This window comes from Anolis sagrei, chromosome 2 (assembly GCF_037176765.1).
Source record: "Anolis sagrei isolate rAnoSag1 chromosome 2, rAnoSag1.mat, whole genome shotgun sequence".
Lineage (NCBI taxonomy): Eukaryota > Metazoa > Chordata > Lepidosauria > Squamata > Dactyloidae > Anolis > Anolis sagrei.
The window spans coordinates 128,138,642-128,152,331 of record NC_090022.1 but is presented as its reverse complement, the minus strand read 5'-3'; the positions used below and the strand labels follow the sequence as shown (position 1 = coordinate 128,152,331).

The 13,690-nt window shown below is 43.7% G+C and overlaps 1 protein-coding gene across 1 annotated transcript; it reads right to left on the bottom strand.

Moving 5' to 3' along the window:
• Positions 1 to 311: 311 nt before the first annotated feature.
• On the bottom strand, positions 312 to 13,479 carry PTGER1 (prostaglandin E receptor 1). Its single transcript, XM_060764393.2, has 3 exons — positions 13,397 to 13,479; positions 3,045 to 3,897; positions 312 to 2,093 (listed from the first exon to the last, which is right to left on the bottom strand). Exons 2-3 carry the CDS (start codon positions 3,864 to 3,866, stop codon positions 1,839 to 1,841), a joined length of 1,077 nt encoding a protein of 358 aa, XP_060620376.1. The 5' UTR covers positions 3,867 to 3,897; positions 13,397 to 13,479; the 3' UTR covers positions 312 to 1,838.
• Between the last annotated feature and the right edge of the window lie 211 nt (positions 13,480 to 13,690).

Genomic DNA, 13,690 nt, shown 5'->3' with positions numbered 1-13,690 from the left:
TCTGTAGCTTGTAAGTGAAAAAATAAAACAGACTGCAGGAAACAGGCATGGGACTATATGATGGAGCATTATAGTCTGCTTTGTGTAAGATTTTGCTGCTGAAGCCAGTTGCCAGATTTCAACTTGGCTTGGCCAAACCTCCAACACATACGCCCAAACCAAAGCAGCAGCTACCATATGAGCCACACTACCCCCAAGAGGAAAGGACAACAGGCAGGGCAGAGAGACCTCACAACTGAGTGATAGAGCAGAGTCAGGAATTTGGGACCAAGTCAGTGATACAAAAACAAATCAGGCACAACCATCCAGGGTACTCTTCAGGTTTGCTTTATTGCAAAGCGACCAGCGCTAATGAACAATGCTCATAGGCCAGAGTCCTAGGATGCCCCAGACGCAGCTCCTCCTAGAGTCTGCAGAGCTATCTGCTCCAGATCCTTGCATCCCTGGCACCACAGTCCAGGAGCCAGTCTGCAGCATCTGAGAGTACAAATTTGTTGATATCCACAGGCACCCAACAGTTAGTCCATCAATCAGGCCCACTCTTCCGAAAAGGTGCAAACTTCTCAACAGCCCCCACCTGAGTGAGATACATGCAGGGCCCAATAGTGTTCTCCCACTATGCCATAGGAACCCACCAAGCTTGGAAGGCTTTTTTCTCCAAAGTGCAAAGCCTTTAAGGGTGCAAGATAACCTTTAGGTGTTTTTGGGGAGTACATTTCTAGCCCACTTCACCTATGCAGGGGCTTCCTGGAATGCCCACATTTGCATCTCAAGAAATGCCACCCATGTGCCCTAGAGCTGCCCTCTTCAACAGATTCATGCACAGCACCTAGCACAGTGTGAAAGGTGGGTACAAGGACACTTATACAGATTGCCTCTATTGCACAAGAGAGTTGCAAAGTGCTATGTCTGGCTTTCCATGCACAGCACAGAAATTCAGCAGCCTCTTCATTGGGATGTGGAAAGGACTTGATGAGGTCCGAGTGACCAGAGCATTGCAAGGCAGCAGGTGCAGCAGAATGCTCAAAATGTCCCACACCTGCATCTGGAAAATAAACTGCCTGAACCAAATAGCAAAAGGAAGGATGCTAAATCAGGGTCACCTTTTGGGCTACCACTGCCATCTGTTAGATTTGGAACCAATCCACGAATGTCCCTTGCTCTCTGGAGAGGCTGCAATTGAATCCTACAAGGAAGTCAGAGATGGCAACCTGCTCTGGACCACCAGCATCCTGCTACTTTGAACTTTGGCCCTAACAGCTATAAAGATCTCAAGCAAGGCAAGGGTTCACAGCTTGCATTAGGAAGCATTGCCTGCATTCAGTATATACTGAATCATGGCATTCTTCCCCATCATTGCCAGAAAATGCAAAACTGATTTGCAATGAGTCATTATTGTTGCTTTATGCAGCCAAGAATATTTTTTAAATACTGGTGGTTTTCCAAGACTTGAAGTGGAGCTCTTTCCCAGGCCTTGCATAACTCAGGGGCCAGGAATTGATCCTAGGACCTTTTGAAATCTGAACACATCCTCACTCGCCACCCAGTAATGACCTTTCCCTACAAAAGGGTTACAACATTCCTTGGCAAGTTACTCAAAAGGTGCCTCTTTCACAAGGAAATTCCAACCTGGCCAACACCACAGCTTTGGGTCCCACAGACACCCCTTTTGTGCTAGTGTAAACCAAGAAGTGCATAATGGCTCCTTTGTCCCCCATACTGGAGCACCACCAGCCAAAGCACCCAGATGTTGGACGCCAGTGAGACTGTTCTGCAGGATTTCCACAGAGGCTCTGGGCAAAGTGCTCCTTGCACAATCTTTAGCAGTCTAACCCATGCTACATGCGGCCAGCAGCAACACTACGCTCGGAGCTTTGGAAGGAGCTGGCCTCCCAACGGTCAAAGCGGATCCCCTTGGCAGTAGAGCGCCGCAGAAGTACAGCAAGGATCTTGCGCAACACAGCACGCCGCAGCAGGATGTACACCCAAGGGTCCAGGATCTGGTTCCAAGAAGCCAAGCGCACTCCAAGGAACAGCAGCTTGCCATAATCCAGATCTCCATGGGAGTTGCTCACTGATAAAATGACAAAGACCTGGAACAGAAGAGAGAAGGACCAGTGTGAGAAGCTAATAAGTACGTCTGCAGGAGTCCTTTAGCATCCTACCACCTCACCTGTCTCCAGTGGCCCTAAAATCCTCCACACACAACCATAGAATTGTATCTAGTGGTTACTCTGGCATCCACACGCAACAATGTGGTTGTCTAGTAAGGATTTTTAGCTCCTCTGGGCACAACTGAGAGATGGGAGGTTAACTCATTGACTACAGCTCATGGAAGAACACGAGGAATCTAAGAATCTGCTTAACTTATGGGGAGGAGGGACTCTCTTGCTTGGGTCCATGAATCACTATTTACCTGGCCCAAAACGCCTCTGTGAACCAGTCAGGAGAGGGGATTGGTTGGACATGATGTAGTTAAATCAGGGTGGGTAATTGCAAACCCTCAAGTGTTCAAAAGCTAAAAAATCTCTCTTATGAAAAGATTTACCTGGTCCAAATCCTTGAAGTATCATAAGAGGTAATTTCACCATGTTGAAATGATCCCTTATGACCTCCTGGGGCTGTTGCAGGCCCCAGTGAGAGCTTTTCAAAGTTTTCAATTTACTTCTAGACTGGAAAAAAATATTTTTGAAAAAAAAGAGAAAAAAGGGGGGGGGGAATACCAGGGAGTCCCCACGACATTCAAATGGTTGCCAACCATGGATGCTGTCAATTTGTTTTGGTTCTTGGATTGCAGAAACGTCGCACCTTTTCTCAATTAGGATTCTTGAAGATGGCAATTCAGAGTCCCATTGTTCATTAAGATGCTTTCTGCAGTCTAAGCACCCATCAGTTCTAACCACCAACTCTAGAAGACCACTCAAAGTCTCCCTGGTCTCTCCTCTCTTATGCTACCATTGCAGATACCCCTGCCAATTCCCTTTTAGGGGCTTCCAATATTTCAACTTACTCCTGTGTCCTCCTCCTTCTCCCATAATACTCACCAGCAAGGGGCTCCAGCAGATGCAGGAAACCACCATGATGCCCACCAGCTGCACCACCATCTCAATGTCATGGGCCTTGGCTCGACGTTGCCCACATTTGCGTTGCCCACGGAGCCGAGCCCGCACTAAGATGAGTCCACTGAACGTATTACAGATCAGGGAGGCAAGCAGCGAGGCCAAGCCCAGTAAGGAGAAGAGTAAGGCAAAGGCCACCTCTGGCCATGCTTCCACCTTCTGTGCCTTGATGAAACACCAAGCACCCTGGGCCTGGTTAACATAGGTCCCAAACCTACAGAGGGGCATCAGGGCAATAGCTAGAGCAGCAGCCCACAATCCTAGCAAGGAAAGTTTTGTCCGTCTTGGAGTGACCAAGGCAGCATGCAACAAAGGGCGGGTGATGCCCACGCAGCGCTCCACCGCCATGATAAAACCCAAGAAAAGAGGGCAGAGTCCGAAGAATACCATAGAGGCTCCAAAAAACTGGCAGAGGGCTCCAGAAGGGTCCATGGCTGCCCAGCCACGCCGCGTGGCGTACAGATGCAACACAAAGGAACCTGGGATGACATGGCCTGCTAGGTCAGTGATCACCAGACTACTGGCAAAAAGAAGGAAAGTGGCTTTGGAGCGACGTCGAAAACGGGCATAGGATTGCACCAGGATAACCAAGGCCACAATGTTGGAGACGGCTCCCAGAGTCATAGAGAAAATAGGGAAAGCAGGAGAAGACGGGGACTTTTCCAGCACAGTGTAGCTTGAGGAATTGTTCACCGGGTGTGTGGTTGGTAGTGCCTGGGAAGCATTGGAAAAATGGATGGCAAACATCCTGTCAGTGGCTGCCTCCAGATGAACACATCTATTGGGGGTAGAAAATAAAACAGACATTTAAGAAACTCCGTCTACCTTGAAGGGCTTCATTCGTTCAACAGACAAGAACGACTGCATCTCCCTCTCTCTCAATTTCATAATTGAAACCATTGGTGGGAACAATGCAGCTCTTTATTTGTTTTGGACTGTAATTCCCAGCATTCCTCAATGTTGCTATGGCGGCTAGCCCAACAATGCTCAGGAGACAATTTTCAACTTGCTAGATTATGTATATATTTTAATCTATTCTTCTTTCTGCTTCTTTCCTCCATACATTGTATATTTTCCTCAAATCTGCAATTTTTATTTACCATATTTATACCCTGCCTTTCTCACCCAAAGGGGACTCAGGGTGGCCTTACAACAGGCAGCAATTTGATGCCATACACATATATTAAAATAATTACAATTAAAACCAAAGAGTTAAAACATCAATTATTAAACATCAATTAAAATCACGTCATCCAAATCATAATCCAGGGCTGTTTCTAACTTTAAAGGCTCTATAGTTCTCCTAACATTTTAGATAGTAAAGGTAAAGGTTTTCCCCTGACATTAAGTCCAGTCGTGTCCGACTCTGGGGTTGGTGCTCATCTCCATTTCGAAGCCAAAGTGCTGGCGTTGTCCATAGACACCTCCAAGGTCATGTAGCCAGCATGACTGCATTTTAGATACTTGGCTTAAATCTCAACAAGAAGGGGAAAAGTGGGGAAAGCATTTAGTAGTGGGCCTGGGAATCAGGAAAGTATTTGAAAAGATCAGTGACTGAAAGTCAAGCTACTTCTTTTAGCACAGTGTTTCTCAAACTGTACTTCTCCAGCTGTTTTTGGACTTAAGCTCCCAGAAATCCCAGCCAGTTTACCAGCTGTTAGGAATGGTGGGAGCTGAAATCCAAAACATCAGGAGGCGCAGTTTGAGAAACTGTTTTAGCATATCAAGGACCTGGGGATTATTTTGAGTAATTTTGTTTAAAAACAACAACCACCAGATGCATGTCTGTGCCTGGTTCCAATTTTTTTCTGACTAATCTGAGGTCAAGGACTGTATAGGATTCAGAACCATTTTTTCCAGTAGGCCTACCCAGTCAACTTTCAATCATGTGCTTTGATTGACATTCTATTGCTACTATATGTCAATTCTGCATCTGTGTTTGATGCAAGGCTTTTTTATATTTTTGTGGTTTTATCTATTTAATTTATTGTATATATTTTATGTTCATATGTTTTTGACTTTGTTATACTTCGTTTCGAGCAATCATGAGAGACTGGTAATAAATACAATTTGTTGTTGTTGTTGTGGTTATGTGACAGACTGAAGGGGGCAGGGAAATAAACATCTAGAAAAGTATAACATTTAATTTTTATTAGGATAAAAATGAAAACATGATTTTTAAAAAGTTTCCATTCCCATCTCCCAGTTAAAAATGTGTGTGGGTGTATAAAGATGTGAATGTGGATTTTTAGATTATTTATAATATTGGGATTTTATAGTATAAACATGTTTAATCTAATATTACAAACACAAGAAAGCCGGATGAAGTCTGCACTGTAAATGTCAACACAACAGTTAAGAAGCAGAGCAAACTGAACAATCCCAGCAATGGGGACAACAGGCACCTACTCTGCAAAAAGTCATTAGGTCATAGATTTGCTGGAAGGAAGGGAGAATCAGGAATCTGGGATATGAAATACAAAATATCAAACATCACATTTTTTTTTCCATAACATATACGTACAAAGTTTGAGTGTATCCAAAAACCACACTTGGATAATGCTTTTCCTAGGAACAAGGAGAACGTCACGAAGATACGTAAACAAGTTTTCTCACATTATTCTTCATCCTGAACATTAAGCAAAATAGGAGTTGCAGAAAAGGAAAAGTATGCAGTTTGTAGCCATCTTAACATGCAAGATAGCTAGAACAGTTTGTGCTGTTTATAAAAATGTAGAACCATCCACTGCCTTGTCTTTATAGCTTGAAAATACAAATGTAAATTTGTTTTTCAGATAACTGAGTTCAAAGGTTGTTGTTTTTTTCCGTATCAGGAGCGACTTGAGAAACCGCAAGTTGCTTCTGGTGTGAGAGAATTGGCCATCTGCAAGGGCATTGCCCAGGGATGCCTGGGTGTTTTACCATCCTTTGGGGGGGACACTTCTCTCATGTACCCGCATCAGAAGCTGGAGATGACAGACAGGAGCTCACCCTGCACCCTGGATTTGAAACACCGACTTTTTGGTCAGTGTCCTGCTGCACTAGGGTTTAACCCATTTCACCACCAGGGGCTCCTAGTTCAAAGGGGTGTAAGTCCCCAAATGTGCATACCATTTCACCCTAACAACTCCTACACCTGTCCACCCAATGAATCCAATGGGATTTATTGCGATGTGCATATAGGTCTGTGATTTTTGTGTCCTAACAAGATCTCCTGAATTCCATTACAAAAGATGTAGTTCTGTCTGGAAGAAAAAGCCAGAGCTAGTCTTATCCTTGGGCAGAGTGAGAACGTTGCCTCGGGGAGCAGGGCAAGAGGGCAGTCCCCATACACTATACTAGCCTGAAGTCTCAATATGTAGGATAAAACACTATCCCATCACATTACCCTTTTGGCATTACAGTCAGCCCTCCACATTTACAGGTTTAACTTTTGTGGATTTGATTATTCATTGACCATATACATGGAATCTCCAGGTCCTCCGACACAACTCCTTGGTGAACTTTCAGATGAAGAAACTAGAGCACAGCTTTCCAAATGCTGTGTCATGACAAGTTAGCATATGGGTGTGTCGTGCAAACATCCCTGAGAAACCTCTGAATCTATGTGAATTAAGCAATTCATTCTATATTTAATATATATAAATGAAAGTATTTCATGAGATACGTTGTGTTCCCGTACATATCGTTATTACAATTTATGTGCCTGTATCTCTTATAGGGAGTTGACTTAACCTGTGCTTTGTCAGTAAAACTAAACCGCCCTGAGCCCCTCCCGGGAGAGAGGGCAGGGTATAAATAAAGTTTAAAAAATATTATTATTATTATTACTGTGTCACAAAACGATGCATGTCTCAAAAATTAATGATGTACCATAAAATGTATGGAAAGCTCTGGTCTATAGTGCTTTGATTACAGTTTCCCCACTTTTTGGGGTGCCCTGTGCTCTTAGGTCTCGCAAATGTAGAGACCTGACTACAAGGTTATGGCACTATGATGCTACTACCCTGTTTCCATGAAAATAAGGCATCCCCGAAAAATAAGACATAGTAGAGGTTTTGCTGAATTGTTAAATGTAAGGCCTCCCCGAAAAGTAAGACCTAGCAAAGTTTTTGTTTGGAAGCATGCTCCAAAGTTTTGGCTGGAAGCTGCAATACAATCCCTGCTGTACAAGAAGTCCAGGAACAGTAACAGTGTGTAAAGTGTACTTTACAGCCCTTATTTTTTGTGGCCCTGTGTTTGAGGGCCAGTATATTTATTATATACTGAAAACTACTGTGCAGTATATAATAAATGTTCTTCTTCTTTGGTTCAACAATAAATGTGAATTCCTCTTCACGGAAAAATAAAGACATCACTAGTGCATCTTTGGGAGCAAAAATTAATAAAAGTCACTGTCTTATTTTCAGAAAAACAGGGTATAACTGGCTGGGACCCCTGTGGAATCCTGTTCGTTGTAGTTTGCTCAGGGGCAACAAATGAGAACTCCAAAGCCCCTTTTGTCAATCCATAGGATGTAATGGCTGTTAAAGTAAAATCATAGTCCAATAATCACACTATGTTAAAAGCGCCCATGTTTGAAATAAGAATGAATTGCGGGGGGACAGGACACGAATGCACAATTCTTTTTTCTTACGTAGTAAAATGCCTTCATCTCCAACTGGAAAGTTCCATTTTGTTCCATGGGACTTATTTCAGAATAGATAATACGATGGTGCTGTCAGACTGTTAGAAAGAGCAGACGTTGGGGCTTTGGCTGAAACATCATGCTGAGTGTTCCCTTTCCCTCTCTTATACCTTACTATTTTGCAAAATAATCAATGTGAAGAAAGGTTCTGGATAACTCAAAGGCTTGCTGATTACTCTGAGATATTGTCATTGGTCCTAGTACATATGCAACCCCATTGTGGTGGGATTTCTCCTCACTCATCTTCACAATGGATCAACAAAGCTCACCAGCATTGTTTGCGCCCTTTGAAAGTGAAGCACATTCTTCTCAGTTTGGATGGGAGCAGACAGTAATCCATACAAATGAACTAGAACCAGAAGCAATTTATGTTAAACCACAACCATCATTCCTACATTTACAGCAGGGCATATGTGTCTGTGTTTAAATAAGTAGCTGTATAGGCATATCTAGCAAAACAGAATTGTTCCGTCTCTCTTCTTTCTTGTTTTAATTCCTATTGTCTGGCTGAATTAACCTTGGGCTATATTCAGAACCAGATGACACTGAGTCATTTCAGCTTGTAAAACACAATGGCTCCTGTTGGTCTTTGTCAAAGAAAACAGAATCCAAGATAGTTTTACTTAAGAAGTCATTTCACTTGAACTTGCTCACTCTTGATCTCCTTTAAATGCTGGGTTCTCATTACAACTGGGGGTGGTTAAATGTGGCTTTTCCTCAATCCTTTTAATATATGTTCATTGGAAGGAGAATTAATATATCTAATTTGTGATTGGGCTCCCCGGTATTGCAATGGGTTAAACTGCTGAACTTGCTGATGGCAAGGTCAGTGGTTCAAATCCGGGGAGTGGGGTGAGCTCCTGCTGTTAGCCCCAGCTTCTGCCAACCTAGCAATTCGAAAACATGCAAATGTGAGTAGATCAATAGGTATCGCTTTGGCAGGAAGGTAATAGCACTCCATGTAGTCATGCTGGCCACATGACCTTGGAGGTGTATACGGACAATGCCGGCTCTTTGGCTTAGAAATGGAGATGAGCACCACCCCCAGAGTTGGACAAGACAAGACTTAATGTCAAGGGGAAACCTTTACCTATCTTGTGATTGCCAGTTCAAAATCAGAGTTAGGAAGAAAAGGAGTTGTTTTCTATCTTCCCTACAAGAATGAATAGCAGGTAGATCAGGATCCACTACATCTTCAGCTGCTTTGTAATAGATCACCAAAATTTCTACCTCCCAGTTGTTTTGCTCCTCCAAATTAAGCTGTTCAAACAAAAAATGGAAGAAGCGGGAATGGATGTTTATGAGAAAGCTCCATTTTAATATGGAAAAAAATCCCAGATTGAGGTACCTTTAGGGTATATCATTGGTTCCCTGTGGTCCATGGACCACTACTGGTCTGCAAGAATGGAAGTATGGTTTGCGACCTCACCATTACCTCAAAACCACGTCGCAACTAGTCTCACAAAACCCTGTTATAGTGTAGAGGCAACAGGGATGTCGAGATGGGAGAGGCTGACTACCCATGAAAGATTACTACTACTACCACATCAGCTCTAGATTATCAAGTATGGTTTTCTGTGGGCGAGCAGATGGTGACTACTGGGTGGTGTATGTTCTGCATCAGAAACTAGAGCTGATGTGGTCTATCCAATGAAATTTTCTGCATCAGCACCCCATATAACCAAACCGAATCTAAAGTTGACCAAAACCTGATTCGTAACCCAATTGGTATTAATGTTGGAGAGTGATCCCCGGTCAAAGTGGTCCCTGTTCAAAAAAAGGTCGGGGAACCAATGCTTTAGATGTACTCTGCTCCTTAATTCAAACTGTATATTTGTTTTTAGTAAGCCACTACTTGGAGGTCTCATTCAGAGGGTTGTATATGTTGGTGAAGAACAACAATTTTACTTTTTATTATAAACACCAAACTCAGTCTGGTAGAGTTCAGTGTTTATAATACAAACAAAACTGACCCGACATTTACTATGCTAATAGCATTTGCTATTCTAATAGCACTACAAACTACCATAGTCAATGGGAATAGACAATGTTGGGGTCTATTAGAAGAAAAATGTAACTGACAAAAGGTGCCCCCAATTAACTGAGCACCAAACTTTTAAACCTATGCAAATATTTTGGAATTTAAAATCTGAAATGGCAACTGCTATCATAAGGGACTTTTCTCTCTCTCCCTCCCTTTTCTTTAGATGTCTGCCTGTCACAGTGAAAAACCTTCTTCGGAAATGCTGCCTGCTACAACACAACACATGCATGCAAATACAAGTAGCCACCTTGTTTCCAGAGTGTTTTTTTTTCTTATCTGCAGCCTTAATCAATTAACAGCCTAAAACTTGTATGATTTGTCAGACACATGACATAAAGATAACGCATTACAGTAGTCAATAGATGGTACCAGGCTACTAACAGCCATTATCTAATGTAAACTTCCCCTATCAAACACAGAACAGAATCCGACAGTCTCTCCTTGCTAAATGGAGAAGTGTCTATTCTGCCTTCCCGACTCAGATAGATCCTCTTCAAAGACTTATGTGCAATGCAACAGAAATAGGATCATCAGCCCATCTCTTTTCTCAAAATGTATTTCATCTTGAACTAGCTATTTACAGCTCAAAGCTACAGCTGTGTTAGTCTGGAATATCAGTATGCACAAGGATCCTGAAGCACCTTTGAGACTGATAGAATAAAGTTAGAATCATAGAGGTGGAAGAGACCTCATGGGCCATCCAGTCCAGCCCCCTGCCAAGAAGCAGGAATATTGCATTCAAAGCACCCCCAACAGATGGCCATCCAGCCTCTGTTTAAAAACTTCCAAAGAAGAAGCCTCGACCACACTCCGGGGCAGAGAGTTCCACTGCTGAACAGCTCTCACAGTCAGGAAGTTCTTCCTAATGTTCAGGTGGAATCTTTCATTAGCTGAGAGCTTTCATTAGCTGAGAGAGATCCACACTGCAGAACTGCAGCAGCCTGACACCACTTTAACTTCCGTACCTCCGTCCTATTATATCCTTGGAATTGTAATGTATTGTGGCCACATAGCTCTGTGACAGAAAAGGGTAAACATCTCACAAGATGACAAATCCCAAAGAATTGAGTCATGACAGTTAATGTGGTGTCAAACTGCTATAACTCTGCAGTATGGATACAGCCTAAGCAACCTACATAAATATTTACATATGTTTCCATGACAAGGATCTCTGCTCTATATTGCGGGTGTTTCCAGTTTAGATTTTTTTTTGTGCAGTTCTGCAACCTTATTTATGGGATTTCATGAGGGGAGGCAGCTCTAGATGGTACTGCCTTCCATTTGCAATCGTCCAATATTTTCCTGAAGCTTTTCCTATCCTTTTTCTTTGCACAGAGGAAAAGTACAGATTGAAGGCTCCAACTACAACCAATAAACACTCTGCATCTCCTTTTAACAGTTTGTTTGTTGATTTAGTAGAAAGAAAAGAGACAAACATGGCAGTGCAAAAATATAGAGGAATTTTTTTTCATGTCAGGAGCAACTTGAGAAACTGCAAGTTGTATCTGGTGTGAGAGAATTGGCCTTCTGCAAGGACATTGCCCAGGAGATGGCCAGATGTTTTACCATCCTGTGGGAGGCTTCTCTCATGTCCCTGTATGGGAAGCTGGAGCTGACAGACAGAGGGCTCACCCTGCTCCCCAGATTCAAACCAGCAATCTTTTGGTTGGCCGGCACAAGGGTTTAACTCATTGCACCACTGGGGGCTCCTAAAGAGGGATTAAAAGTGGAAAAGGGGGTGTCTGCAGAATAAAATCCTAATTTGGAAGTAAAACCATTAGGATTTTTTTAATAGGCACACAACTCTTTTTGGGAAAATCATTGTCTGGAAGCGTCTAAGTATGAATTAGTGATAAAAAGCAGATTAATTGAACAGGACTAATGGCAGCTGGGTGACATCCCGACTCATCCTGAACTTTGTCCTGTTTTGGAGGGACTTTTGACAGCACACTCCTTTTGTTTACCACCGTGACCTCAAATAATGACCAGCTTCTGACTGAACTATGCAAAGTCACTAGCAGGGATTAGACTCTCTATATCAGGCATGGGCAAACTTCGGCCCTCCAGGTGTTTGCCCATGCCTGCTCTATATCCTGTAGTGTAAAATAATAACAATATGTAAGCAAGTTTGAAAATGTTTCTGTTCCTGGTTTGAAAGTGGTATTTCCAGTTTAATTGTGCAGTCCTTACTTTGAAAGTAGTTGTTATAGTAGTTGTTATATTCCAGTAGTTGTTATATTCCAGAAATTTTGCATTTGTAGCTGCCACAAACTATGTTGAATTGGATGAGGCTCTTTGAGAGAGTCATTGAAAAACTAGAGCAAAATGTGCTGCAGGATGTCTTGCAAAAATAATTATTTTTGCAGTTTAATAAACTTTTCCTATGCTTTTATGATAGAGCCAATGAGGAAATGGCATTTACAACCCAGGAACAAAAATCCTGTTACATGATATCACAATTTTCCTACTTTTCCTAAAAATTAGGGCTGAAAGGACAAGTTATACAGGAACGCATGCACTCTTCACTCCCCATTTCTCTACAGATACTTCACAACCATCCTGGCAAGAGGGCAACCCTGAGTGGGAAGCTGGGGATGTTTAGGGTGGAGAAAAGGAGGCTAAAAAGGGACATGAGAGCAAAGTTTACATATTTCAAGGGGCATCCCATTGAGAGGGGTCAGGCTTGATTTCTGCTGTTCTGGAGGCTAGAAAAAATCCACTTAAAATGCAGTTTCTACCTCCTGCCGAATTCTGGGGTTTGTAGTTTTGTGAGGCTGTTAAAGGCTCCTCCCTGAACTACAAACTCCAGAATTCTGCAGGAATCAGAAGCCGGATTTTAAGTGGATTTCTTCTCTAGTGTGGTGAATTTCCTAGGACACAATGGAGAAAGAGATTCAAATTGCAGGAGAGAGAAAAAAATTCCACCTAAACAATAGGGAGAACTTTCTGATGGTAAGAGCAGTGGAATATGCTGCCTTGGAGCATGGTGGAGTCCCCTTTCCTGGAGGTTTTAAAGAAGACTGGGTGGCCATCTGTCGGGGGTGCTTTGATTTGGACATTGGAGCCCTGGATTCAGATTACGGGGAGATGCCACCCAAACTTTAGGAAGAACTTCCCGAGGTAAGAGGAGTTCGGCAGTGAAATGTGTTGCCTCGGAGAATGGTGAAATCGCATTCTCTGTTTTTAAGCAGAGGCTGGATTGCCATCTGTCGGGGGTGCTTTGATTGGGTTGGACTGGATAGCCCTTGGGGTCACTTCCAGCTCCAAGATTTCACCCATCCCGTTATCTGGAGGCATAAACCGTCTATGGTTGACGCCCCCCAAGTTTCTATGAAGCCCCTTCCCTCCAGGACGGATCTCTGGGCCACTTATGGGCAGCGTTTGCTGGGATGAGAATCTCCGTTGCAGAGAATCTCCAAGCAGCGTGCCTTGAGTCGCCCTCTCGTCCTTCTCTTCCTCCTCTGCCGCCCCGTCCCTCTCTCGCCCTGAACCCGCTGGCTGTCCTTCCTAACTCGGGAGTGGGCGACCAGCCGAAGCGGAGCTCACCTTCTGCAAGTCCCGGGCTTCCTAGATCTCCGCGACTCCCGCTTCAGCCAAGTCCTCTCCGGGCTCCAGGTCCCAAGTCCACTCCCTACACTCCGCCCGGGTTTTGTACCTCCGCGCCTCGCGCGCCGCTACTTATAAGGCGGGCCCGTCTGCGCCAGGGGGCGCTCCGCTCTGGGTTGCCCTTGCCCGAGGGACCACCTGAAAGCCCGGAGTGGATTCCGGCGGGAAGGGACTTTCTTGGGCGCCTCCACACTGCAGAACCAAGGCAGTTCGTTCGCCACCGCTTGGGCTGCC